Source organism: Ranitomeya variabilis, chromosome 3 (assembly GCF_051348905.1).
Source record: "Ranitomeya variabilis isolate aRanVar5 chromosome 3, aRanVar5.hap1, whole genome shotgun sequence".
NCBI lineage: Eukaryota > Metazoa > Chordata > Amphibia > Anura > Dendrobatidae > Ranitomeya > Ranitomeya variabilis.
The window spans coordinates 407992973-408020246 of record NC_135234.1 but is presented as its reverse complement, the minus strand read 5'-3'; the positions used below and the strand labels follow the sequence as shown (position 1 = coordinate 408020246).

The following is a 27274-nucleotide window of genomic DNA, read 5'->3' as shown; positions in this document are numbered from 1 at the left end:
TCTCTCCGCAGAATTCGATACTGTGGATCATCAGCTCCTCCTCACTATGCTCCGCTCCATCAGCCTCAAGGACACCTTTCTCTCCTGGTTCTCCTCCTATCTCTCTGATCGCTCTTTCACTGTATCTTTTGCTGGTTCCTCTTCCTCTCATCTTCCCTTACTGTTGGAGTTCCTCAAGGATCAGTCCTAGGCCCCCTCCTCTTCTCTTTGTATACTGCCCCTATTGGACAATCAGTAGATTTGGTTTCCAGTACCATCTCTATGCCGATGACACCCAATTATACACTTCTCCTGATATCACGCCTGCCTTTTAAGAAAACACCAGTGATTGTCTTACCGCTGTCTCTAACATCATGTCCTCCCTCTATCTGAAACTGAACCTATCAAAAACTGAACTCCCCGTATTCTCTCCCTCTACTAACCTACCTTTGCCTGACATTGCCATCTCAGTGTGTGGTTCCACAATTACTCCCAAGCAACATGCCCGCTGCCTTGGGGTCATACTTGATTTCGAGCTTTCATTCACTCCCCACATCGAATCACTGGCTCGCTCTTATCTGCATCTCAAAAACATTTCTAGAATTCGCCCTTTTCTTACTTTTGACTCTGCAAAAACTCTTACTGTTTCACTTATTCATTCTCGTCTGGACAATTGTAACTCTCTACTAATTGGCTTCCCTCTTACCAAACTCTCCCGTCTCCAATCTGTCCTGAATGCTGCAGCCAGGATCATATTCCTCACCAATAGTTATACCGATTCCTCTACCTTGTGCCAGTCATTACACTGGTTACCCATCCACTCCAGAATCCAGTATAAAACTATTACCCTCATCCATAAAACACTCCATGGCTCAGCACCACCCTAAATCTCCTCCCTGGTCTCAGCCTACCACCCTACCCGTGCTCTCCGTTCTGCTAATGACCTGAAGTTAACATCCTCAATAATCAAACCCTCCCACTCCCGTCTCCAAGACTTTTCACGTGCTGCGCCAATTTTTTGGAATGCACTACCCAGGTTAATACGATTAATCCCCAATCCCCACAGTTTTAAGCGTGCCCTAAAAATGCATTTGTTCAGACTGGCCTACCCCCTCAATGCATTAACCCAACTATCCCTGTGTGGCCTATTCAAAAAACTTAAACCATAATCAGGTTCCTCGCATCATGTTCTCATATACTTTATGCAGTCAATAGCACTCTGTGTCTGTACGGTTACATATTTAGGCTGTTAACTGGTTAATGCAGCTTTACATGAACACCCGAGCCTTACACTATGGCTGGTCCGAACAACGAAAGCAATTGTTACCATCCACCTCTCGGCTCTCCACTTTTTCCTCATAGTGTGTAAGCTTGCGAGCAGGGCCCTCACTCCTCTTGGTATCTATTTTGAACTGTGATTATTGTTATGCTGTAATGTCTATTGTCTGTACAAATCCCCTCTATAATTGTAAAGCGCTGCGGAATATGATGGCTCTATATAAAATAAAATTATTATTATTAATTATTTTGTGCTGCTGTTTTTGTTGAAATAACACTGACAATTTTAGATGAAGATGATACATTCTCCAAATTAAACAAAAAAAATGAATATGAACACAAATACAATACATTGTATATAAATACAATGAAAAAATAGGCCCTGCTCACTAATATAGTAGGAGTTCCATTGTGCTTTCTCGTGTGCACCAGACAGTAAGAACTGCACTGTCCGCAACAATACTGTGAAATATACCAGAACACTGATGAACCCTATATTTGAGTGACAATCTAGAAACTCTAGACATTGTTGCTTTGAAAATACCAATTTAAGTTATCCACAGATACATCATATGCTAAGCTATGATGTGACAGCATTTTATTTCTGGAGAACAGATGAAGGGTGTAGCCTGAATGGACACTCTGGTGCTTCATATCTCCAAGGGAAAACCATGTTTACCCAACAGCACATCGCGTGTGAGGGTCCGCCAGGTCCTTGAAATACTGGATGGTTAATATGTTTCACCAAACTTACCAACCCATTTACAATATGTTTATTTATACGTAGCTAGACAAAGCATAGTTCCAGAAATACTGTATAAGGCTACATTCACATTACTGTTTGTACCTTCCATTTGTCTGTTCCTTTAAGAGGAACAAAAACAGAATTCACGCATAAAAGAATCAGTTGCAATACTGATGCCAATGGTAGAAAAGGGACCCTACTGGATATAATGGGGTCCATCTGCGTTCTGTATTGAGGCTTTTTTTTTTTTTTAAACTTGCACACAAAAATTATATTGTAGTACCGTGCTAGCCAGAAGAAAATCTGTATGAATACTTTTATGCCCAAATAATACAAAAATATTATAGGAGTAATAACCAGAAAAAAATATATATTGCAAGCTTTCAGAGCAGAGGGGCTTCTTCATATGTAACCACACCTGATGAAGGAGCCTTGCAAATATACCGTATACTCGAGTATAAGCCGAGATTTTCAGCCCATTTTTTTGGGCTGAAAGTCCCCCTCTCGGCTTATACTCGAGTCATACCCAGGGGTCGGCAGGGGAGCGGGAGTGGGGGCTGTCTAATAATACTTACCTGCTCCTGGTGCGGTCCTTGCACGTCCCTGGTTCCCCGGCGCCTCAGCTTCTTCCTGTACTGAGCGGTCACATGGTACAGCTCATTACAGTAATGAATATGTGGCTCCACCTCCCATAGGGGTGGAGCCGCATATTCATTACTGTAATGAGTGGTACCATGTGACCGCTCAATACAGGAAGAAGCTGCGGCGCCGGGGAACCAGGGACTGCACCGCACCAGAAGCAGGTGAGTATAATGGGGATGGGAGCGCAGCGCTGCACAATATTCACCTCTCCTCGTTCCAGCCGCCGTTCCATCTTCATCTTCTGCAGTGACGCTCAGGTCAGAGGGTGCGGTGACGTGGTTAGTGCGTGCCCTCTGCCTGAACGTCAGTGCAGAAGACGCTGAAGACAGAGCAGCGGACGGAAAGAGGAAAGGTGAATATTTAAACTGCCGGGGGCCTGAGCGACGAGAGGTGAGTGTTTTTTTTTTTTATCGCAGCAACAGCAAATGGGGCAAGTGTCTGTATGGAGCATCTTATGGGGCCATAATCAACATTTGTGCAGCACTATATGGAGCAAATATCTTTATGAAGCATCTTATGGGGTCATAATTAACGTTTGTGCAGCACTATATGGGGCAAATGTGTCTATGGAGCATCTTATGGGGCCATAACGTTTGTGCAGCACTATATGGGGTAAATATCTCTATGGAGCATCTTATGGGGCCGTAATCAACATTTGTGCAGCATTATATTGGGCAAATGTATCTATGGAGCATCTCATGGGGGCATTATTAACCTTTATGCAGGATTATAGGGGGCATATTTTAATATGGAGCATCTTATGGGGCCCATCATAAACTGTATGGAGCATTATATAGAGCGTATTTTGTATGGAGCATCTTATGGAGCCCATCATGAACTGTATGGAGCATTATATGGGGCTTCTGATTCAATATGGATATTCAAAAACACAACCTACTACTGATGTCTCAATTAATTTTACTTTTATTGGTATCTATTTTTACTTTTGAAATTTACCAGTAGCTGCTGCATTTCCCACCCTAGGCTCATACTCGAGTCATTAAGTTTTCCCAGTTTTTTGTGGCTAAATTAGGGGGTCGGCTTATACTCGGGTCGGCTTATACTCGAGTATATACGGTAATTTTTCTGGTTAGCCAATAAAGTTAGAATGTAAAAAGGCGGTAAAAAACAAACGCAAATGGCTACCCGTGCAGCTAACAGAAGCACCTGGACAATAAACATAATGTTGGCGTATAAGGTCACCACTAAAATCATAAGCTATTTAATATTCTAATACGATGCTAAAAGCAACATGTACAACTCACATTTTAGCATAAAATAGTGATGTACATAGAACAACAATGCATGGTCAACTTCCATAGCAATGTATAATCTTAAATAAAGCGAGCATCCATTTCTGCTGAGGGAAAATTGCTTAGGCCAGCATTTGTGATGAGCAGTTGCAATTCAGATTAATATTGTAGACAGGTTAAGGAATAAGCAGCTGAATTTCGATGATCTCCAATTCTTGTCAATCAGTGCATGAAGAAATAGTTACAGAAAAAAAAGACATTAAGATAAAAACTATGGGAAATAAGCCAGAATATAAATCTAGCATTGTAAATATTGGCAAATGTTTAAAAAGGAAAAATGAGGACCTAAGAATATAGATCTAAAAAAAAAAAAAAAGTCCAGTAGCTAATGTGAAAATTGCAAGATTTTTTATTTTTTAATACAAATTATGAGAAGAAAATAGCATTTTCAAATGTACCGTATATACGGTACATATATACACAGTGGGGAAAATAAGTATTTGATACACTGTCAATTTTGCAAGTTTTTCCACCTACAAAGAATAGAAAGGTCTGTAATTTTAATTGTAATTAATTTGCATTTTAATGCATGAAGTATTTGATAGAATAGACAAACAGAACTTAATATTTGGTACAGAAACCTTTGTTTGCAATTACAGAGGTCAGACGTTTCCTGTAGTTCTTGACCAAGTTTGCACACACTGCAGAAGGGATTTTAGCCCACTCTTCCATACAGATCTTCTCCAGATCTTTCATGTTTCGGGGCTGTTACTGGTCAGTTTCTGTTCACTCCAAAATGTTCTATAGGATTCAGGTCTAGAGACTAACTAGGCAACTCCAGGCACTTGAAATTCTTACGGAGCCACTCCTTAGTTGCCATGGCTGTATGTTTCGGGTCATTGACAAGCTGGAAGATCCAGCCATCACCCATCTTCTTCAATTGCTCTTACTGAGGGAAGGAGGTTGTTGGCAAAAATCTTGCGATGACCATACCTATCCTCCCTTCAATATGGTGCAACCGTCCTGTCCCCTTTGCAGAAAAGCACCCCAACGTATGAGGCTTCCTCCACCATGCTTCACAGTTGGGACGGTGTTCTTGGGGTTGTACTCCTCTTTCTCCCTCCAAACACGGCAAGTGGAGTTGAGATAAAAAAAATTCTATTTAGGTCTCATCTGACCACATGACCTTCTCCCATGCCTCAAGAGTAAGGACAGGTGTCTTTTACACAGGTAACGAGTTCAAATAGGTGTAATTAATACACATAATGAGTTCAGAGTAGGAGGACTTCTTAAAGAAAAAGTAACAGGTCTGTGAGAGTCAAAAATTCTTGCTGGTTGGTAGGTGATCAAATACTTATTTCATGCAATAAAATGCAATTTAATTACCGTATATACTAGCGTATAAGCCGAACCGAGTATAAGCTGAGGCACCTAATTATCACAAAAAACTGGGAAAACGTATTGACTCGAGTATAAGCCTGGTATACATTGTCCCCTCATTCCCATCCTGTTATGCAAGGCCTCCTCATCCTCATACTATTATGCATGGCTCCCGCATTCCCATCCCATGTGTGTGTATTGTATTATATACATATATATATATTATATATATATATTATACACACACACATATATATATGTGGTATGCTATGTGGGTATCATTTTTGTGTATATTTCTATTTTACTTATTTTCATGGTGTTCTCTTGTAGAAGGAGTTATTTGCTAATTGATGAATGGCTGTTGCTGCCATCTGATATCAGCCCCCACAGTACAGTATTGTTTGCTAATATGCTAATGACATGTTGACCTAGCTTGTTCAAACAATGAGCCCCTGAGATCTTCCTCCTCCTGACCTGTGAATGAGGAGGGAGACTTGTAAATATCAGTGAGGTGACACAGATCAGTCCTGTGTGGAACCATGATGTGAAGACAGCACGTCAGAGTGAAAGACGAGTATATGGACTAGGTTATCCTCTGTCTGCTGGATTGTTGGACTTTTATCCTGTTACTGAACTGCATTCGTGTTCTGGACTATTTTATCCTTTGCGTGGTGCATCGTATATGGACCTTTCGTATTTTTGCCTAAATAAAGGTCTTGGGATTGTTCACTCTTCGCTGGCTCTGTTGATCGTGTGGTACCGGAGAAGGACCCATATATATATATATATATATATATATATATATATATATATATATATATATATATATATATATATATATATATATATATATATATATATATATATATATATATATAAGTATTTGATCCCTTGCTGATTTTGTAAGTTTGCCCACTGAAAGACATGGACAGCCTATAATTTCAAGGGTAGCTAAATTTTAACATTGAGAGATAGAATATCAAAAATAAAATCCAAAAAACTGCATTGTAGAAATATACATTTATTTGCATTTGCAGTGAGAAATAAGTATTTGATCCCTTACCAATCATTAAGAGTTCTGGCTCCTACAGACCAGTTAGACGGTCCTAACCAACTCGTTACCTGCATTAAAGACAGCTGTCTTACATAGTCACCTTTATAAAAGATCTCTCTCTTGATCGAGAATGAGAATGAGACTATACATACACACACATATATAATATATATATATACACTATATAATTGTCCAAGGGTACTTCCGTCTGTCTGTCGCGGTTATTTGTTTGCTGATTGGCCTCGCCAGCTGCCTGTCATGGCTGCCGCGACCAATCAGCGACGCGCACAGTCCGGAAAAAAATGGCCGCTCCTTACTCCCCGCACTCACTGCCCGGCGCCCGCATACACCTCTCCGGTCACCGCTCACACAGGGTTAATGCCGGCGGTAACGGACCGCGTTATGCCGCGGGTAACGCACTCCATTACCGCCGCTATTAACCCTGTGTGTCCCCAACTTTGTACTATTGACGCTGCCTATGCGGCATCAATAGTACAAAATGTAATGTTAAAAATAATAAATAAAAAAAAAACCTGCTATACTCACCCTCTGTAGTCCGCTGAGCCGCTCGCGCCACCCGCCATCTTCCGTTGCAGGTTGCGGTGGCAAAGATGTTATGGCAGAAGGACCTGCCATGACGTCACGGTCATGTGACCGCGACGTCATCACAAGTCCTGTGCGCCTGCGCAGAAAGGACCTGACGTGACGTCACGGTCATGTGACCGCTACACGGTCATGTGACCGCGACATCATCACAGGTCCTGCGCTCAGACCAACCCTGGGACAGGAAGCTGCCGTGGACTACAAAGGGCCCTCGGAAAGGTGAGTATATGTTTATTTTTTAACCTGTGACAAATGTGGCTGGGCAATATACTACGTGACTGGCCAATATACTATGTGGCTCTGTGCTGTATACTACTTTGCTGTGCAATATACTACATGGCTCTGTGCTGTATACTACGTCACTGGGCAATATACTACGTCACTGGGCAATATACTACGTCACTGGGCAATATACTACGTCACTGGGCAATATACTATGGCGCTGAGCAATATACTACGTCGCTGGGCAATATACTACGTCGCTGGGCAATATACTACGTCGCCATTTTCTTTCCGGAAGAAGATGCCAAGGGCCGGGGGACAGAGTCGGAGAGACCGGGGAACACTGGAGGTCCCGGGGGGGCTAGAGGGACCCCATTTCTCTCTCGGATGTGCTAGATCATATCAGAGTTGAAAGAAATAAATGGGAAATCTGACTTTAATTTTTTTTGCAGTCGTCGTTGGGCGAATAACGGTGATCTAAACACTAGGGATGGTAAAAACAAACCCGATTTATGTTCTCTGGGGTCTCTGCTACTCTGCCGGTAGCTGAGACCCCTGAGATTTTCCGACGCTGGGGGGCGCTATAACCTTATTTCTCAGCGCCATTAAAAAGCGGAACTGAGGAATAAGTACCCTTAACTGCTGCTGTTAGAAGGCATATCAGTGGTCGATAAGGGATTAATGAGGTTGTCCACTATTTGTACATTAATGGCTTATCCTTAGGATAGCTCATCAATGTCTGATCGGCCAAGGCTTGGCACCCCGCCAATCAGCTGTTATCGGTGTCTGCGGTCACTGTCTGAAAGTACTCACTTGCTGAGCTACTATGTCTACTTCTAGTGACTGCTGCGAGGTACTGCACATTCACCTCCTATTGATTTGAATAGGAGGCGGATGTGTAGTACCAAGCCTTGTCCAATACAAGCAGACAGAGCAGCTCGGTAAGTGAGTACTGGGTGTCGGACCCCGACTGATCAGACATTGTTGACCTATCCTAAGGATAGGCCACCAGTGTAAAAGTAGCACATGGTCTTTTATAATTGTTACAATATGTGAACCCCCACTATTACATTATGTAGAGTTCTATATATAAAAAAAACAAAAAAACATTTATATAGTGCTATAAGAAATATATAGTGATAAAGGAAACCCCACTAGCTACTGTAAATTCAATAAATGTTCCATTTCCTGTCTGTTCTAGTTATACCGTGCTTACATTTATATTTAACATTTCTCGGTATCTGCCAGGCAACACAAGGAAACATAGCATGAATCACTACTTTTGTTGGAGAAGATTTGTCCTTAAATATCCACTTGCTAATAAACAATGTAAGAGAAAGTGCAAGAGGCATAATGATGGCTGCCACCCTCTTTCTGTGCAGGCAATTTGCACAAGGTCACAATGAAGGTGATACTTTTAGGACCCAGTTATATTTAGCTGCAGATTTTTTTGTCAGCTAAGAGAATGCGAAAAAGTGAATAAATGTAAAACCTGCTGACAAAAAAATATGCCGATGTGTGCTGCAATGCACGACACGTGTTTCTACCAATAAATCCTTCCAATTTCACGACCCAAATGTTTGAAACATAAATTTACATTTTATTTTAATTTGAATATTATGTAGAAGCACAATAAAATTGGGAGTAAGTTTATGTATAGCAGTAAAAATTATATGACTCAGTTCATAATTTATTAGCTTTTGCCGACACATATTACATCGGTGTGGATTATAAAAAATACAAAACAAATAAATACAGCCCTGGAAAGAATCCACAGAGCTATACTACTATAAATCTGCATTTAAAGCAAAAATATTAATTTTATCAAACACATAAATCCACCAATTGCATGTAGCTGTATAAAAAACAACGAGGAGCAATTTACACAAGAAAACTGGCTTTTAAAAAAACAACAATTTTTTCCAACGGGTCATTTTGGAAAAATTTGCATGTTTCTGAATTTTTACACAAGCTCCTCCTTTTTTGAATAGTGTGCGTGGAGCCTAGTTGGAGGGGGTATGGCTTGCTTGCTCGATGGAATTGCTAATTTACAAAGTCAATTATAGCAGAAAAGTAATCCGGTCCGTCACTGGAGTATGTTCGTACATTTTCTGATGCTGGGCTCTTAATGAATTAGGTGCAAAAAAAAAAAATTCCCCCCATTATGAATTTTTCCCATCTGGCCAAAAAGAAAAAGTCCCACTGTGCAGAGGAGAGTTCACCAGGACAATTTCACTCCAGTGAATTTGAACTGCGGTGAACTCACCTCTGTACCATGAGACTTTCTCACTGTGCTAGCGGGGATCTCACCGAGGTCACCGCAGTGCATTGGCCTGGGATGGGAATCCAGCCTCAGTAACCGGCAGTAACCTCGATGACATCACCACTGGTCACTCATGCCATGTTCGTGTAATGGATAGATGTCTTACAAATACCTCTCCATTACTAAGCCGTGGGCTTCATGTGACAATACAAAGGCGACAACCCCACAAATATGAACCCCACTTGCCACTGCTACAGGGCAAGTGGGAAGAGCCGAGCAAAGCAGCAGAATTGGCGCATCTAATAGATGTGCCTCTTCTGGGCGGCTGCTGGCTGCTATTTTTAGGCAGGGCCAATATTCATGGCCCCTTACCATCCTCAGAATACCAGCCCCCAGCTGTCTGCTTTAGAAAAGCTGGTTGTCAAAGATTGGGGGATCCCATGACCCTTTTTGTTAATTATTTAAACAACTTTAAAAAAAATGGGAGTGGGGACCCTCTATTATTGATAACCAGCCTTGCTGAAGCTGACAGCTGAGGGTTGTAGCCCCCAAATGTGAGTTTTGCCTGGCTGTTTATCAAAAGTACAGGGAACCCACACAGTTTTTTTTCATTAAATTATTTATTGACAGTGTGGGCGGCGGCTGATGAAAACTCCCATCAGGCGCTCCTGCTCTCGCTGTTATTAGCAGCAGCAGGTGTTGGCTGATGGGAGTAGAAGTCCCATCAGTTGACAACAGTGACCGGAGGTAAACTTTATACCTCCGAACACAGCTGCTGGCTCACACTGTCTTTTGACAGCGTGGGAACAGCGGCTGTCTGACAGACGGTGATGATTTCACCGCCAGTCAGAAGCGGTGTTTGCCGAGCTGTCATGCACATTTTGGGAGAAGCTGCAGAATTTAAAATTAAAACATCAAAATTCTACAAATGAGATGACCGATGTTGTCATCAAAGTAGCAAGGCAGTAAAATGACACAGAGGACAAACTGCAGGCTTCATTGTCAAGATCTCTTCTGTAAACCATGGTCACCTAACTACATGGATCACATGCAACAACCCAAAAAAGTCCAGACACAAAAGGACCATTCAATCAGCAACCGGTTACGTGTAGAAGGTTCCTCTGTGCATTTTTCATTTGTAGCGGCTAAAATTGAAAAAATAGCTTCAGGTACATGAAAACATTTGAGTCAATTTTTTCCAACATCCATCTGCCTGCTCTAGAATTATAAATAGCATAATCAATTATACTCACCTCTACTGCAACGCTCCTTCTGGTCTTTCCCGAAAGGCTATAGTGGTGCTGTCAACAGCAAATTACATTGGCTCTGACTAGCTGCAGCGGTTATGCGCACTGAAGTCCGTCAACAAAAATTGGAAGCAGCAGCGCAGACGCATCGCTGGAGAAGTGGTGCATGAATACTGCAGATTAAATTTTTTTAACCTCCTGCGCTTGATAAAAATAATTAATTCATGTAAAACCCCATAAAGTGGACTCTCGAAGCATGAAGCAGAGACCAGCTGCAGCATTACAAACATCCATATTTGACTCTGAGATCTTACCCCGGGGACTAGGTTACTAGTCTACGAAGTATGAACCCACCTTTATTCCACCAGCTCAGCTAGACAAATAGGTCTCTCCCTATAAATCCATATATCCATTTGCATTTTTAAGTCACTTTAAAACTTGGGATAAGAAGCCAAAGCATAGACTATTTGCAGCTTTTTGCCCCTTATCGGTGAAAAGTAGGAGAACTGATTTGGCTGGATGAGAGGGGGTCTAATAGATTCTCCTGCAGGAGCACCAAATCAACATCAACTGACTTGCTGGCCATGCAATGCTCATGTGGGAATTTATATATTCACATAGCCTCTTCAGAGAGGAAGAGGACAGGAACTCTAGTGCCATCTAATGGATGTAGCAAGCCTAAATGTCTATATTGACCCATTAAAAGGGCCTGGACATAGGACTTAAATGACCCAAACCATGGGGCAAGTCATGACCCAAGTCAAATGGCAAGGCCCTTTAAAAGGTTCAATATTAACTGCCTCTTCCTCTCTGAAGAGGATATTTGCATATTTAAAATCCATGGGAAACTTAATAAGTCTCCCTGCGCTCTCCACAAGGAGAAACTTTACTCCTTAGACTGCCTTTAGCAGGCGAGCAATGGTTTTTATTTTTATAACATTTCCTGCAGCTAGTTTCATTTCTTCAACTCGGACAACTCTTTAAGAAATGGTTTTGTAACATTATCAATCCCATTCCTGTCCCCTTTCAGACAATTCCATGTGGTAAATGTATGACGAACTTGCATTTAAAGCGCGTGTGAGATGAATGCATTCAATTAAAGCGTCTATAGGAACATAAAGAGCGTCTGCACAGCTCCACAGGGGATGCGCTGGATGCTTTTTTTATTTCGGCAATATCCTAGATAATTTGCAGCGAACAAAGAAATAACTCTAAGGAAAATAATCAAAATGGCAGTTCTTATCCTGGATGAGAAGCAGTAACAGACCGACTAGCTGAGAAAGCTGGGAATACAGCAAGCTGCTGCCTGGAGATGATCAGAAGTCCTTCGTACATTCCAATTGTTCACAACCATTAGACAAGTACGTCACAGTAAGATTTATAGAATGCAGACTGGTGAGTAAGCTTTCATTGGCTTTACAGATCCATAAGCCGTTGGTTCTGTATTTGCAGTATCCAATGCAACCACCACGTTTGTCCCAAAAGGTTTGTATAGAATTAGAAAAACATGGCTACTTACTTCCCACAAACAGACATACCTGCTCATCGGTTTTGGATAGTATGGAAGCTTGATTCCATTGTTGAGAAGCAATACTACACACAACCTATGGACCGGGGAGGCACTATTTTATGTAAGAGTATCCATGTTTTTTCTTGTACAATCCCTTCCAACCACCAATAGCTGTTGACCCACAGCTATAGGCGCTTTTAAAGAGAACCTGTCACCAGTTTTGTTCCGTGGAACTAAAACTATGACCTTAACCAGCGCCTGTGCTGCAGTCAATCAATGGCTATATAGCCCCCGACTCTCCCTGAATACCCCCCAAAAAACCTTTTAAGTTCTCCCCCACTGTATGTTAATCCTATTGGTCCTATCCGATAGGCGTCATCTCTGTGGTCTCCATCCCTTCTCCTCGCTGCCGATACCCGTTTTCCTGCTGTAACTGATGTGGATGATGCCTTCTGCGTCATCCACATAGCCGGGAGAAATCTCGCGCCTGCGCAGAGAAATTGCTGGTTGGCACCGGTCCACGATGCTCTGCCCTATTGAGAGAAGAGGAAGAGCTGAAATACAGAAGTGTGATTGCCGCTATGATTTAGACTCTGCCCGCGATAGGGCAGAGCATAGTTAGCTGGTGCGAGTCAGCGATTACTCTGCGCATGCGCAAGATTTCGCCCTGCTAGAGCAGGAGAATGGGATAAAGAAGCCAGGAGGAGGGATGGAGACCGCAGAAATGACACCTATTGGTCTGGACCGACATGCTTAACATACAGCACGGGAGAACTTCAAAAGATTTTTGGGGGAGTCAGGGAGTCATATAACCATTAATGGGCTGCAGCACAGGAACTGATCACGGTCATAGTTTCAGTTGACACAGGGAAAAACTGGTGACAGGTTCTCTTTAATAACACTCATTCACAATTATCCTGCATTGTAAGTGCCCAATTAAGGCAAGTTTATTGCTCTGATAGCCAGTAATATCTGTGAAGAACAAAGGATTAATAATCCATCATGCTTGACTTTACTCTCCTCCAATGTTTATGCTCAGGCTGCCCTGCATTTAACTATAGGATTACATATTACCGTATTTATGGGGTTATAATACAGCTGACCGCAATAATGTGGGAAAGTTAGAAAGGGCTATGTAATAATTACTTGTAAGGAACAACAAGACATCGATAAAGAAAGACATTGAGAGTATAAAAAATAACATAACACAATAATGTCCTACCTCCGCAACTTTTGGAGGGACTCCATCTCCTAACACTTCCCTGATGAAGCACTGTTGACTCATATAATAAGAAGGGCCACCACACGTTCTTTTGAAAGCATCTCTCAGCCGCTTCAGTTCAACATCCGTCACTAGAATGAAAGAAAATCAGCCACTTAATCCCCACAATACTGTAAAAACTGACCGAACACTTAATACTTCAAAAGGTGAAGAACTGGATGAATTGCTCTCAGACATGTACAGTTTAGTGATTAGAATAAAAATACACTACAAATTTAAGCTAAGAAACCACCTTAACCTTAGCATTTTTGCTGTGCATTAAAATAAATATGAAAAAAACAACAAAAAAACACTAATAACTATATAAAAAACGGAGCCAAACAAAAAAAAGATCAGTTTAATTTATTGACACAAAAGAGCAGTTTCTAGATCAATGTATTAATTTCAGATAACAGCTAAACTTGGCTTTCTACATGCAGATTTAGGAGGCAGAAACTTCGGACTTGTCCCATAGATAGGAGTAGCCATATCCCTATTGTACAAAAGTCAGATCGGAAATGAATAGATCACAAAGCCATGATCTCCCAAACACAAGAATGCTGGCTTTGTCTAGGAGAGCCAGTCTGACAGGTCTTTGAGAAGAAAAGGATTGACAGTATTAAATCAGACATGCAAGATCCTTATATCACCCCCCATTCCCATTCGACATCACTCTGTAGAAAAAAATTTTAAAAAAATCAAGACACTAGATATGTTAGGCAATCTTGTCCTCTTTACACCAACTCATCTCAATCTGCATCTGTTCATAGATCTTGTACTAGTACAATTAAGAGAGGCAAAAAAATTGACTAAAACTTACAATGTAAAGGGTCCGTGTTACATATGCCATCGTGTGCCAGATTTCTAGAGTATTTTCCTTTGTAGATCTCTAAATGGATGTGTACGTTTATAAATCCACTACTCCCAGAAAGCCCACGTCTCATCATTGGCAGCATGTTAATGTAAGGATTTCTGAAGCTTTTACAATATCCCTAATTACTAATGTAAATGTATGAATAAAAAATTGACTGGATGAGCGCCCACAAAGTCTGACACAGGTCAAACCGAACTGACAGCACCAGACCAAATTCCATTGCGGATTTTTCCGCACGGATTCTGCAAAATCCGCAGTTGAAACACCCTGCGTTTTACCGCGGATTTAGTGCAGTTTTTGTGCAGATTTCACCTGCGTTTTTTACACCTGCGGATTCCTATTAAGGAATAGGTGTAAAACGCTGCGGAATCCGCACAAAGAATTGACATGCTGCAGAAAATTAACAGCAGCAAATCTGCGCTGAATTTTCCGCAGCATGTGCACAGCGGATTTGGTTTTCCATAGCTTTACATGCTACTGTAAACCACATGGAAAACTGCTGCAGATCCGCAGCCAAATTCGCAACATTCCCTTAGGATTCCAATAAACCAGAATTAAAAGGAAACGGTCATGTGAAAATGGTAGATCTGTAGGCGGGCTGTTCTAGAGTAGGAGAAGCGGATCGAATTGATATATACACTGTTGTGTGAAACGTTTCAGTAAGGCTGGTGTTACACTTGCAACTGCAACGTGAGAAACTCGCACAAGTCTCTCGCACCTCAATACCCGGCACTGCCGCCGGCACTTGGGACTGGAGCACGCGGCTGAATGTATTTCTATGCAGCTGACCGCTCCGCTCCCGATAGCCGGCGGCAGTGTCTGGTATTGAAGCGAGAGACTCGCACGAGTTTCTCACATTGCAGTTGCTAGTGTGACCCCGGCCAAAGGGTACCGTCACACAGTGCCATTTTCATCGCTACGACGGCACGATTCGTGACGTTGCAGCGTCGTATGATTATCGCTCCAGCGTCGTAGACTGCAGTCACACGTTGCAATACACGGCGCTGGAGCGATAATTTCATGACGTATTTGCGATGTAGAAGCCGTTGGTTACTGTGCGCACATCGTATACAACCTGTGTCACACGATGCAATCATGCCGCCACAGCGGGACACTAGACGACGAAAGAAAGTTTCAAACGATCTGCTATGACGTACGATTCTTAGCGGGGTTCCGGATCGCAGTAGCGTGTCAGACACTACGATATCGTAACGATATCGCTAGAACGTCACGAATCGTGCCGTCGTAGCGATGAAAATGGCACTGTGTGACGGTACCCTAACACTTGCATTTTACACATTGAAATCCTTGGTGTTAGTAAACATGCGGGTCCAGTGGGTGGTCTTCAGAGAAATAACTGTTGGTTCTGCATGCAATCAGACAGGAAAGACTCATCTTTCATGACTCTCCCAAGTTCAGGAGAGAGAAAGACCAAGCATTTGGAATTTCTATGGTCAATCTTTTTGTATGGGAAAGCGATTAGTCACTGCTAGACGACATTCTCCTGGAGAGCACAAGAGTGCTCGGCCAAGCTAGATGTTCTGGTGTACAGGGGAAACGGAGAGATGTTGGCTAAATGATTGCTCAGAAGACAGGTGTCTAATGCGTATGGCAAACTTTAATGGGCGACGATTTGCTCTGTAAGTCTACATACTCTATTGATTCCACCCAAAACTAATCAGCCATTTTGTTCCAGTTCCTTAAAAAAAAAATCATATCAGGATCTTACGAGGAAAACAAATAAGTGTTATTACATCAGCTGATCATACCAAAGACTATTTGATTTGTAGTGGATTGTCAGAATTATACCATAAATTCACCTGTAGGCAAGCTCCATAAAGTTCTTGGGGTCAAGCTAAGTAAATGTATGGCGCTGATAGGCGCCTGTACTTACACCTGATACAATACATATATGGGGTAATATATGGAGCTCTGATCATCCACCACTAACCGGCGGAAAAGTCCTGGGAGTCAATTCAATGTCAACAGGTAGAGTCTTCTGTTGACCACCAGAGCAGACAATGATTGCCAATAAGGGCCTGGTCCTAACAAAATATATCAGGACATGTGTACGGTATACATAGATGTTCCAATGATCAGAATTTGAAAATCATCATAATACTATACGGCATTTGTTGCTGTTCTGAAGCTTGTCCCCTAAAGCAGGTAAACAGGTGGACTTGCTGGACCTGAAAATCACCAATATTACTACATTCTGAAGTGTTTTATGTACTAACATGTTATACCCAAATCATGAGTTTCTACACACAGACTAATGTATAGTACCGGTTGTGTAATGGCAACAAGGCTATTTTGAAACTTCGTGAACAGGTTCTGCCCCATTCTACAGTGTAAAGTCCCACAAACAGAGTAACGTCAGTCGTACCTGCCGACATCAAAGCTCAAAAGAGCTCAATAAATGGTAAAAAATTAACACATGCACTGCAATGTCAAAACTACTTGTTGTGCATGTGTTTAGTCTTTTTCATCTTCTGTTAACGGCTTCAGGCTCTGATGGCTGAGAAGGGGCCAAAAATGGGACGGTCTTGCCACTTCACAGCCATTGTTTAGGATACATGGGAACCTGTCATATTTATTATAGGACTCTGCATTGTCCGAGTTGGGGGGCACACTAAGGTCTTTTACCATCTAAGAGCTTAACCACTAGCCATTACGCCTCAGCTTAGACACATAAAAGGCAAGTCGATGACAAGCTAGGGCTGGCAGAGCAATAAATGTGAGGAGTCAAAAGTCCAACTAATTACAAATTCTTAGGTCATTCAGATCTGCAATCGCAAGGAGATAGTTTGCTAGTATAGGTAAGGGGGTAAAAAAAAAAGGATCCCCATATTGGTATATTATTAGAAGATATTTGAAAAATTGTTAGGAGGTCACAATTTTAATCCAAAAGACACATCGTTAGTTGGATAGTAGCAAAATGTACCGCGTACGCACATAACTATAGCAAAAGTAATCCCGTAACACAACTGTCAGATAAAGCAAGGAAACACCTCTACAAACATCTTGACAATTGTTCCACATGATTTTCACAAGACGAGTATAACAAGGCTACTCAAGAGGCGATTTATAAGCCCCGCAGAAGCAAACATGCACGGAGAGATCGTCAATGAAGCTACGGAATACTAATAAAGCAATGCCAGTTTATTTTCAGTAGACGGCTCGGAAAAGCAATGCAACACGAGGCCTATAAATAAACCTGCTGTAAGCGGCTTACAGCATTATAACAGCATTATGACAAATTACTCTGACAGAGGAAAATAGCTCATATTCAGTACTAGGGCATGCCCTGTCCACACCACGGCTGGAGAAAAACCTGTCAAGCACAGCGTGTAAAAACTGAATACGTGTCATCAGGGTTCTAAATCCGTGTGTCAGCGTTTCTGAAAATTGGATAAATGACAAAGCTTCTCCTATCCTTCGCAATGTTTATCATGGACCACACACGTTGTGTACACCGATGCCATTCGTGAGCCATACCAGTTTTTCACAGTGTATTGGATCTTTTCATCTGTGCTGATGGAATAAAACAGCCACATCTCCATGGGTTCTGCATGGATCACACATTCGATGAAAAATATGGACATGTGGACAGCCCCATAGACTATAATGGGTACGTGTGGCATCTATGAAAATCAAGGATAGAACATGTATGTGCAACATGGAGGAGGCCTCCTTAGTTGATTGCTGAGGGTCCCTATGGGCTTGCAGTCAACAGATCTTTAGGGATTGGCTAAGGTCAATAGACCGTTATGGTCCAAATAGGTAACCGCAATTATTTTCCTTTTAGAGTTTGTTTCAAGGCTATTAAACAAGCATAAGAGCATGAAAAGGAGGCTAGAAACGGCTTTTATGTCAATATAAACATTGATCAGGTTTTTTTAATACAGGATCCCCTTGAATCGTGATTATTCTGCTCCTTTAATCTACATGTTGGTTATGAAGAACAAATGAATAATCACAATAACTATCATAAGTGTTTACGAGTTAGATTGATACAAAAAACGTACTTTATGGAAAAGATGGGAAGCGATTGACCAGTGCAGAAGGATGGAGGTCAAGCTTGAATGCTGTTCTAAGAAATAGAAGAGCTTTTCAAGTGGAGATTTGTGCAAGTGCCGTCGTGTCTTTTCTTCTAATGACACTTACTGCACACGATACAAATCAGATTCATTTTTAAAAGAAAAAGAGAAAAATTCTTTTTCCTTGAGTTTCTTTTCTTCTTTATGGTTTAACATAATATACTCAAATATCCTTTTTGCTATTTTTTGTTTTATTATTTTATTTTAAGAATTGTGACTTTTAGGGTATGTGCATAGAAACAAATTTGCAGCAAATTTTCTGGATGAGATTTTGTGAAAAATGTAATTACACACTGCAGCGAAACCCCACACATAGACCAATGCTGTGGATTTAATATCTGCATTAGGTCAACTTATGCTGTGGATGCACAGAGTTAAACTAATGGTATACCCATAGAATTTACACAGCAGAAACCACAGCCATAATTGCACAAGTTAGTACTGAAAATGCTGATCCAAATTTGGAGCAGAATTTCGGCTGCAAATTTATCTCGTGCAAACAAAGCTATAAGAGGAGGGGGTTTTTATGTACAAGCGCCAGCACGCTACAATTTTGGAGGCACGAGAAAATGGTCACACTAATCAGCATTAACCAGCATGTCAGGATTATTAGTGCAGACAATCATATCGGTCCAAGTGCAATACGACAAAACATTGGATCGCACTCAGACCTATCTTAGTCTATAGGGGTGTGAATGGGTCAATTTTTTTTGCTCAGGCCAAGGAAGTCTGAGAAGAAAAATTGCTGCATCTCCTAGTTTGATCCGATATTAGGATCACACTTGGCCATGCAAATCAATGAACATGGTACCACAACAAACCTGCCAAGAGAGGGCCGCCCACCAGAACTCTCAGCTCGGGCAAGAAAAACATTAATCAGAGAGGCAGCACAGACACAACCCTGAAAGAGGTGCAGCATTCCCAGCAGAGACTGAAGTATCTGTCCATATGACCACAATAAGTCATACATTCCATAGAGGTGGCCTTTATGGAAGAGTGCCAAGAAAAAAAACTTTGTATGTATAAGTATACATACATAAAAAATGGAAGTCTAGTTTTGAGTTTGCCAAAAGACATGTGAGAGACTCCCTAAATGTATGGAGGAAGGTGCTGTGCATAGATGAGACTAAAATCGAACATTTTGGCCACCAAGGTAAATGCTATGTCTGGCGCCAAACCAACACAGCTCATCACCCCAAGAACACAACCCCCACAATGAAACATGGTGGTAGCAGTATCATGCTGTGGGGATGTTTTTTGGCAGCAGGGATAAGAAAAATGGAAGATGGATGGTGCGAAATACAGGGATATTTTTGGGCAAAACCAGTTTCAGTGTGTCAGTGATGCGAGACGTTCACCTTTCAACAAGATAATGACCCAGAGCATTCTGCTAAAGCAACACTCGACTGGTTTAAGGGGAAACGTGTAAATGTTTTAAGTGTGGCCTAGACAAAGCCAAGGCCTTAATCCAATTGAGACTCTGTGGTCAGACTTGAAGATTTATGTTCAACAGAGGAAACCATCTAAGGCCAGTCTCTCACGTCCAGATAATTCCGGTACCGGAAAAATCGGTACCCGAGCTATCCGTGTCCGTGAGCTCATGTGGCACATCAGTGTGGCACACATGCGGCAACCATGTGCCGCCCGTGTGCCGACTGAGTACCACACGGACCGTGCAGGAGACAGCGCTACAGTAAGCGCTGTCCCCATGCGTGTGGTGCTGAAGCCGCCATTCATTCCTTCTCCCCAGCAGCGTTCGCTGGAGAGAAGGAATGAAAAATCATGTTTTTTTTGCTTGTTTTTAAAATAAAGTTCCCGGTCACCTCCCACCCCCTGTGCGCCCGCCCGCTGGCATTAAAATACTCACCCAGCTCCCGCGATGCTTCCTCTCAGCGCCGCAGCTTGTCCTGTATGAGCAGTCACGTGGTACCGCTCATTACAGTGATGAATATGCGGCTCCACCCCTATGGGGTCTACGTGAGTCAGTGTCTCCGGTACGTGAGAAAACTGTCACCACACGTACCGGAGCCACTGACGTGTGAAACAGGCCTAACTTGAATGAGCTGGAGCAGTTTTGCCTTGAGGAAATAACAAAAATCCCACTGGCAAGATGTGGAAAGCTCATAGAGACGTATCCAAGCGACTTGCAGCTGTAATTGTCCCAAAAGGAAGCTCTAAAAAAATACTGACTTTATGGGGGTGAATAATTATGCACACTGAAGTTTTCAGACATTTGTCCTATTTATAGTTTGCTTCACAAAAAGAAAGCGAAATATTCACAGTCGTAGGCATATTCTTTACATGTATAGTTAAACACTAATATCCGCAAAATATTTTTAATGGCACTACCAAAATCTAGAACTAACAACAAAAGCTCTAACCAACTGTACTAAGGATCGAGTTGAGAAGAGATCCATAATCAAAAGTAATTTTTTTATTAAATCACAAAGAAAACAGTAACAAAACAAGCAAAAATGTCATATAGGGGAGGTTAATAGGTGAAAAAAATGCATCTAGCGTTAGCGTGACCACCCAAGTGTCCCCTCACCTCGACGAGCGTTTCACCACCAGCTTCTTCTTGGGAGGAAATGTTCCTGTGCTGGGATATTCTCATAAATTTGCCTCTACTGTGTACAGTGTAATGTTTGTGTCTGACCGTACAGGGACATGGTCTCATTGGGCCAAATCTCCTTGGCAGAGGAGGAAACATGGGGTCGCAGCTGATTCTTTCTGCGAGGTAAAACATGTTTTACCTCACAAAAAGGTAACGGACAAAGCCTCCATCCCCACCCTGAAACAAAATGTGATCAGTGACATCCGTAATAGTGGCTGGAATAGTTCTACCAGTACGGAGCATGCGTTGGTTGTCAATTCCGACGGATGCTCAGTAGGATTTTGTCACTGCTGTGTTAAAAAGGATTTTGAAGTTTTGCTCAGAAACTCCTCAGTTTGTTCATTTAAAACAGTACTCCCATCATTCCTTGCACACAAACCGTTGTAAGACCACCAATAAGCTCCGATATAATTTAACATGAGCATCTGCATCCGTACAAGGTGTCATCTACATGCTACGGCTGGCGCTCTGCTCTATTACATAGATCCTTTGCTCATTTTGCAGAAAAAAAATTTGAGGTCAGAACGCAAAATCAACCAAAAAGTTTAAATACTTTTTTCTTTTTTTACATTATGTCACATTGCCAAGCCAACAGGAAATAGTATATTTTTTACTCGCTTACATAGCGCCATTAATTCCACAGCGCTTTGCAGACATTATAGGGATTGTCCCCATTGAGGATCACAATCTAAATAGATATATATAGTAATAAACGGGTCAATGAGGAACATTACATTAAAATTAAAGAATACTTCCCGTAGAGTAATATGTTATGCAAATAAAAATTAATATGTTATATAAGGAAATATTTAATTTTTTTAATCAAAACTGTGTGATTGATTTTGGATTCTAATCCTGATTCTCATACGCAAAATGTCCACAGAAATTAAAGGGATAAATAGCTGGGATTAGAGTTTTCTCCAATCAAGGATGTTACAGTAGAGTCAGCCATAACACAATTTAAAAGAGTAACTAAAAACTTCATTTTTAAATAAATTTTGTCCACCATGAAACCTCCTGAAAATATGCAAATAACGTTATTAGGTGATTGGTCTTCATTTTAGTAAAACCAGTTGCATCCATGAGGCTTTGAAATCCCTGCTGTTCCCTGGTCTATTTGCCTGCCTTCGGCTGCACTGATATGGGTATGTGCACACGTCCGGATTTCTTGCAGAAATTTCCTGAAGAAAACCGGAAATTTTCTGCAAGAAATCCGCATTTTTTTTTTGCGTTCTTTTTCCGGTTTTTTTAGCATTCTGCAAGCGTAATTAGCTTGCAGAATGCTAAAGTTTTCCAAGCGATCTGTAGCATCGCTTGGAAAACTGACTGACAAGTTGGTCACACTTGTCAAACATAGTGTTTGACAAGTGTGACCAACTTTTTACTATAGATGCTGCTTATGCAGCACCTATAGTAAAAGATAGAATGTTTAAAAATAATTAAAAAAAATAAAAAAATGGTTATAACTCACCTGCAGACAGACGATCTCCTCAGCGGCGTCCGTTCCTATAGATGGTGTGTGTGTGCAGGACCTTCGATGACGTCGCGGCTTGTGATTGGTCGCGTGAGTCACATGAGCGGTCACGCGACCAATCACAAGACAGCGACGTCATCACAGGTCCTGAACCACACCATCTATAGGAACGGAAGAGAGCATGCACCGGAGAGGCGGGAACACTTCGGGGGCCATCAGAGGGTGAGTATATCACTATTTTTTATTTTAATTCTTTTTTTTTTTTACCAATTATATGGTGCCCAGTCCGTGGAGGAGAGTCTCCTCTCCTCCACCCTGGGTACCAACCGCACATAATCTGCTTACTTCCCGCATGGTGGGCACAGCCAGGTGCGGGAAGTAAGCAGATCAATGCACTCCTAGGTGTGTGGAATTCCGCATTTTTAATGAACATGTTGCTTTTTTTTCCGCGATGCGATTTTTTCGCGGAAAAAAATGCAACATTTGCACAAAAAATGCGGAATATTTTGTAAATAATAGGAGGCATATGTAAGCGTTTTTTTCACGTTCTTATAGCGAAAAAACCGCGAAAAATCCTGAACGTGTGCACATGGCCTTACCGCCCCATAAAAAGGTACCATTGTATTTACCTCCACAAGCAACCAGTTGCCATTTTGTCCCCCCCCCCCCATGGCACATACAGGGTACTTGTGGAAACAAATCAGTGCTCCTATTTCCATTGTAGCATACAGGGGGCAGGGAGGGCCTGTTTAATATCACACATTGCTGCCACTATTTCTCTTAGTGGACCTTAACTAGATGCTGTGGGTTAGACCAACCACGCATGGATGTGACAGACCCTGGCTGAGGTCACCAACTCTGGATAACCTGCTGTGGGAGATTGTTCTGATAAGAGCAACACTCAGAGGAAGAGGCCTGTCACGACCCTTTCACTGCCATCATTCGTACTCCAAATGAGCACGATCTGAGATGAATGCAGCTAAAAGCAGGCAAGCATGCATGGGTAAAAGAAGCGGTTTGGAGGCCACTTAGACGATTTTTTTTCAGGAATGAAGACAAAACTCAGAAAAAAGTTGTTTGATTTACTAATTTACTATGAAAAAGATCAATGGCTTTCCATGCTGGACAAAATTACGGTATAAAAAAAAAAAAAAAAATGATAGTTCAGTTTTAAGTAAATCAATTAAGCTTCAATAAAAGCCAGAAGAATGCCAAAAGGGTTCCTTTTATTAATAATAATAATAATTATAGATAGACAGATATATCTCTCTATCTATATCTAGACCAGCTTGCACACATTTTCACATCATCATTGACTTGTTGGTACATGCACTCCGCCCAAGCATTCGGGAAAACCTAGGAGCTCAGCAGTATTGCACAATGCTAGTGGCTTGGGTGTAACAAGATCATTACATATATAATTAGGCAAAGTGGTTTAAGATTCAAGATTGAATCCTGGTCTCGGTGAAGACGGCCACACACCTTCAAGAGGACCTGACAGGTCAGACGTGGCCAGTTTTTGCTCAAATTGTATTTGCTCAGCTCCTCGGAGTGTTTTATTTTTATTTATTTTTTATTTATTTTTTTTTAAATCCGCCATACGGTTCCAGAGATACTATATCTATCTCGTACTAATTTTTATGGTCTTTACCAAGAGGGTGGTGCTGACAGTGCAATAATGCAAAGCAGTGATTTGCCCCCACGGACCCCCTTGTAACAACCATTACAATTAGCAGCAAATCTGTAGATCTGTATGACGGATCTTAACTCCTTCACGCCATGGCCATTTTTCATTTTTTTCTTTCTAATTTTTCTTCTCCTTCTTCGAGAGCCATAAATAATTTTATATTTCCATCAATATAGCGGTATAAAGGTGTGTTTTTGAGGGCCGAATTGGACTTTTGACTGGAAAACGGGAAAAAATTCCAAGTGCGGTAAAAAAAAATAATAAAAGTAATTCCACAATTGCTTTTTGCATTCTTTATTTACTATCTTCACTATGGTAAGACAACCACAATATGTTTCCTTAGGTCACTACAAATAAGCAGATACCAAACATGTATAGTTTATATTTTATTTAACCTTAGTGACGGAGCCAATTTTTACAATTCTGACCACTGCCCCTTTATGAGGTAATAACTCTGGAACGCTTCAACGGATCCCACTGATTCTGAGACAATTTTTTGTGGCATATTGTACTTCATGTTAGTAGTAAAATTTCTTCGATAAGACTTGCCAAAATGACAAAATGGAAATTTGGCAAAAATGTTGAAAATTTTGCAATTTTAAAACTTAATTTTTGTGACCTTAAATCAGAGAGTGGAGTTAACCAAAATAGTTAATAAATAACATTTCCTATATGTCAACTTTACATCAACACAGTTTTGGAAACATTTTTTTGTTAGAACGTTATAAAGGTTAAAAGTTGACCAGCGATTTCTCATTTTTACAAACCATTTTCTTTTTAGGGACCACATCACATTTGAAGTGACTTTGAGGAGCCTACATGACAGAAAATACCCAAAAGTGACATCATTCTAAAAACTGCACCCCCTCAAGGTGCTCAAAACCACATTCAAGAAGTTTATTAACCCTTCAGGTGCTTCACGAGAACTAAAACAATGTGGAAAGAAAAAATTAAAGTTTTACTTTTTTCACAAACAAATTTACTTTAGACCCAAACTTTTATTTTCACAAGGGTATCAGGAGAAAATAGACCATAAAATTTGTTGTGCAATTTCTCCTGAGTACGCCGATAACCCATATGTGGGGGAAAGCCACTGTTTGGGCGCACGGCAGGGCTCGGAAAGGAAGGAGCACAGTTTGACTTTTTGAATGCAAAATTGGCTGGAATCTATGGCGGGCACTATGTCTTGGAGACCCCCTGGTTTGCCTAAACAGTGGAAATACCCCAATTCTAACTAACACAGCCCTAAACCCAATCCTAACCCAAACACACCCCAAACCACAACCCAACATAACTCTAAACCTAACACAACCCTAACCCCAGCTCTAACCCCAACCGTAAACCTAACCTTAACCCAACCCTAACTGCAAAGAATGGAAAAAAAATTACATTTTATTATTTTTTATCTAACTAAGGGGGTGATAAAGGAGGGTTTGATTTACTTTTTTATTATTATTATTATTATTTAGATCTCTGTGATAGGGTCTATAGGAAAAATCTATTGTTGCCAGGTACTGGCCGGCAGAATCCGGGCGGGTGCACTGCGCATGTGCCTGCCATTTTCTTCTAGGATGATGAAGTGAAGGGCCGAGGAAAGGAGCAGGAGGATCCTGGTGTGGCGGAGGCTTTCGGGGGTGCTTGAGGGACTCTGGTATGCAAGTTCATATCAGATAGAGGGAAATGAATGGAAAACCGCACTTTTTTTTTGATCCCCGTTATTCGGTGGATAACAGCGATCACATGACAGACAGGGACGATAGAAACCAACCTGAATCATGTTCTCCTGGGTCTCATGTACCCCCGATGGCTGGGAAATACTCTTAACTGCTGCCATTCAATGGCGTATCGGCAGTTGTTAAGGGGTTAGGTGGTGAAAAATTTTTTCGAAATCTGTATGAACAAATTGTTTGCATTTGTCACCATTTTTCAGGATCTTGGGTTGGGTGAGGGCTTATTTTTTTGTGCCCTGAGCTGAAGTTTTTAATTATACCACATTTTGATCGCCTGTTATTGTATTTTATTTCAATGGTGCAACTTTCTTTTTCCCACTTTTTACTGTATTTAATAGCCCCACCTTAGGAGACTTGAAGCTGCGATTTTCCGATTGCTTGTGCTTCCGCCCTGCTATGAATAGCCGAAATAATGATATATGAATGCCAGACACATGTTGACATTCACATGAGCAGAATAACGACTGGCACAATGGTCTTCTGCAGACTCCCCCCATTGGCGACACGTGATCAAGTGTGCTGCTGGAATGACGAGCTTACAGTCGGGCGCATGTTAAATCCCACTGTCAAGGGATTTAACCGGTTAACAGCCACAGGTGGAGCTGTGATGCACCTGCCGTTGTTTAAAGGCACATGGCAAGCGATTAAATCAGCTGTCATGTGCAGGGAAAGATGCGGGCTCAGCATCAGAACCCGCGATAAAGTCAGGGACACGACATGACGTAAACATACGTCATATGTCACGAAGACTAATTCAACACTGGTCCGTTTACCCTGGTTAATGACTTGCCACAAATTATTTTTTGCTTAGTATATGAAGACTTTGAAAGCTATAAATTTGCAGGAAACCCAAGATGGTAGCGACGAGGCCCATACTTGCCATCGCAATCCACTGAAACCCAGCAAAAGCATTAAGAAGGAGGGGGGGGGGCAGAGTGGATAAGATCCTAAAGGTACCGTCACACTCAGCAACTTTGCAAAGAGAACGACAACAATCCGTGACGTTGCAGCATCCTGGATAGCGATCTCGTTGTGTTTGACACGCAGCAGCGATCTGGACCCGCTGTGCCATCGCTGGTCGGAGCTAGAAGTCCAGAACTTTATTTTGTCGCCAGGTCGGCGTGTATCGTCATGTTTGACATCAAAAGCAATGACGCCAGCAACGAGCATAGGGGGCATCGCAGCGTCTCCTTCTAGCCAGTCGGTACACTCCAGCTGTTTGACATGGAGCTAACAACCAGCGAGAACGAGAAGTGAGTCGCCGTTACGTCACTGGATCGCTCCTGCATCGTTCTGGAGCTGCTGTGTTTGGCGTCTCTACAGCGACCTAAACAGCGACGCTCCAGCGATCTAGTTTA

General features: G+C 41.7%; 1 protein-coding gene across 2 annotated transcripts in view; it reads right to left on the bottom strand.

Moving 5' to 3' along the window:
- The window catches only part of USP32 (ubiquitin specific peptidase 32), a 278060-nt gene that overhangs the window by 210824 nt on the left and 39962 nt on the right, over positions 1–27274 (bottom strand). For both annotated transcript variants that reach the window (XM_077296233.1, XM_077296234.1), the window contains exon 2: positions 13399–13529. In XM_077296233.1, the coding sequence (XP_077152348.1) occupies positions 13399–13529 (131 nt within the window). The remainder of the gene's footprint in view (positions 1–13398; positions 13530–27274) is intronic.